Raw genomic sequence first — 434 nt, forward strand, 5'->3', positions numbered from 1 at the left:
GGAGGAGGTGCGTGGGGAAGGGCCGCGGCTTAATGGGGCCTTGGCGGCCTCGCGGGCTGAGGTGAGGGAGGAAACCCAGAGCCGCAGCTGGAGGTCCTGGACCAGGGACTGCGGGTAGTGCGATTGTGGAGGGGAAGGGGAGAAGGCACTTGGTTTGCATGGGGCTGGCTCTCGGGCCATGGCTTTGAAGTCACGTGTATGTGCCAGCAGCAGTAACACAAATAACGGATGCCTCCTCTTGTCCTGTCTCTCGTGGTTGCACTAGGTGTCTGCTTGCATTCCTGTACTTAGACTGGCCAGAACTCGTAAGAAGGTTTTGTTTTACTGTCACTTTCCTGATCAGCTTCTGACCAAGAGAGAATCTCTCCTAAAGCGCATCTACAGATTACCGCTTGACTGGCTGGGAGAGGATACAAATGGGCTGGGCGGACCGG

At 56.9% G+C, this 434-nt stretch overlaps 1 protein-coding gene across 1 annotated transcript in view; it reads left to right on the forward strand.

Moving 5' to 3' along the window:
- Positions 1-265: 265 nt before the first annotated feature.
- Positions 266-434, forward strand: part of ALG2 (ALG2, alpha-1,3/1,6-mannosyltransferase) — a gene marked incomplete at its 5' end in the record, with an annotated part of 962 nt that continues 793 nt past the window's right edge. Inside the window, one exon of the mRNA XM_010288931.1 lies at positions 266-434. This exon is cut by the window's right edge and continues 793 nt beyond it. Within this exon, the coding sequence (XP_010287233.1) occupies positions 266-434 (169 nt within the window).

This window comes from Phaethon lepturus, unplaced genomic scaffold (assembly GCF_000687285.1).
Source record: "Phaethon lepturus isolate BGI_N335 unplaced genomic scaffold, ASM68728v1 scaffold4136, whole genome shotgun sequence".
Lineage (NCBI taxonomy): Eukaryota > Metazoa > Chordata > Aves > Phaethontiformes > Phaethontidae > Phaethon > Phaethon lepturus.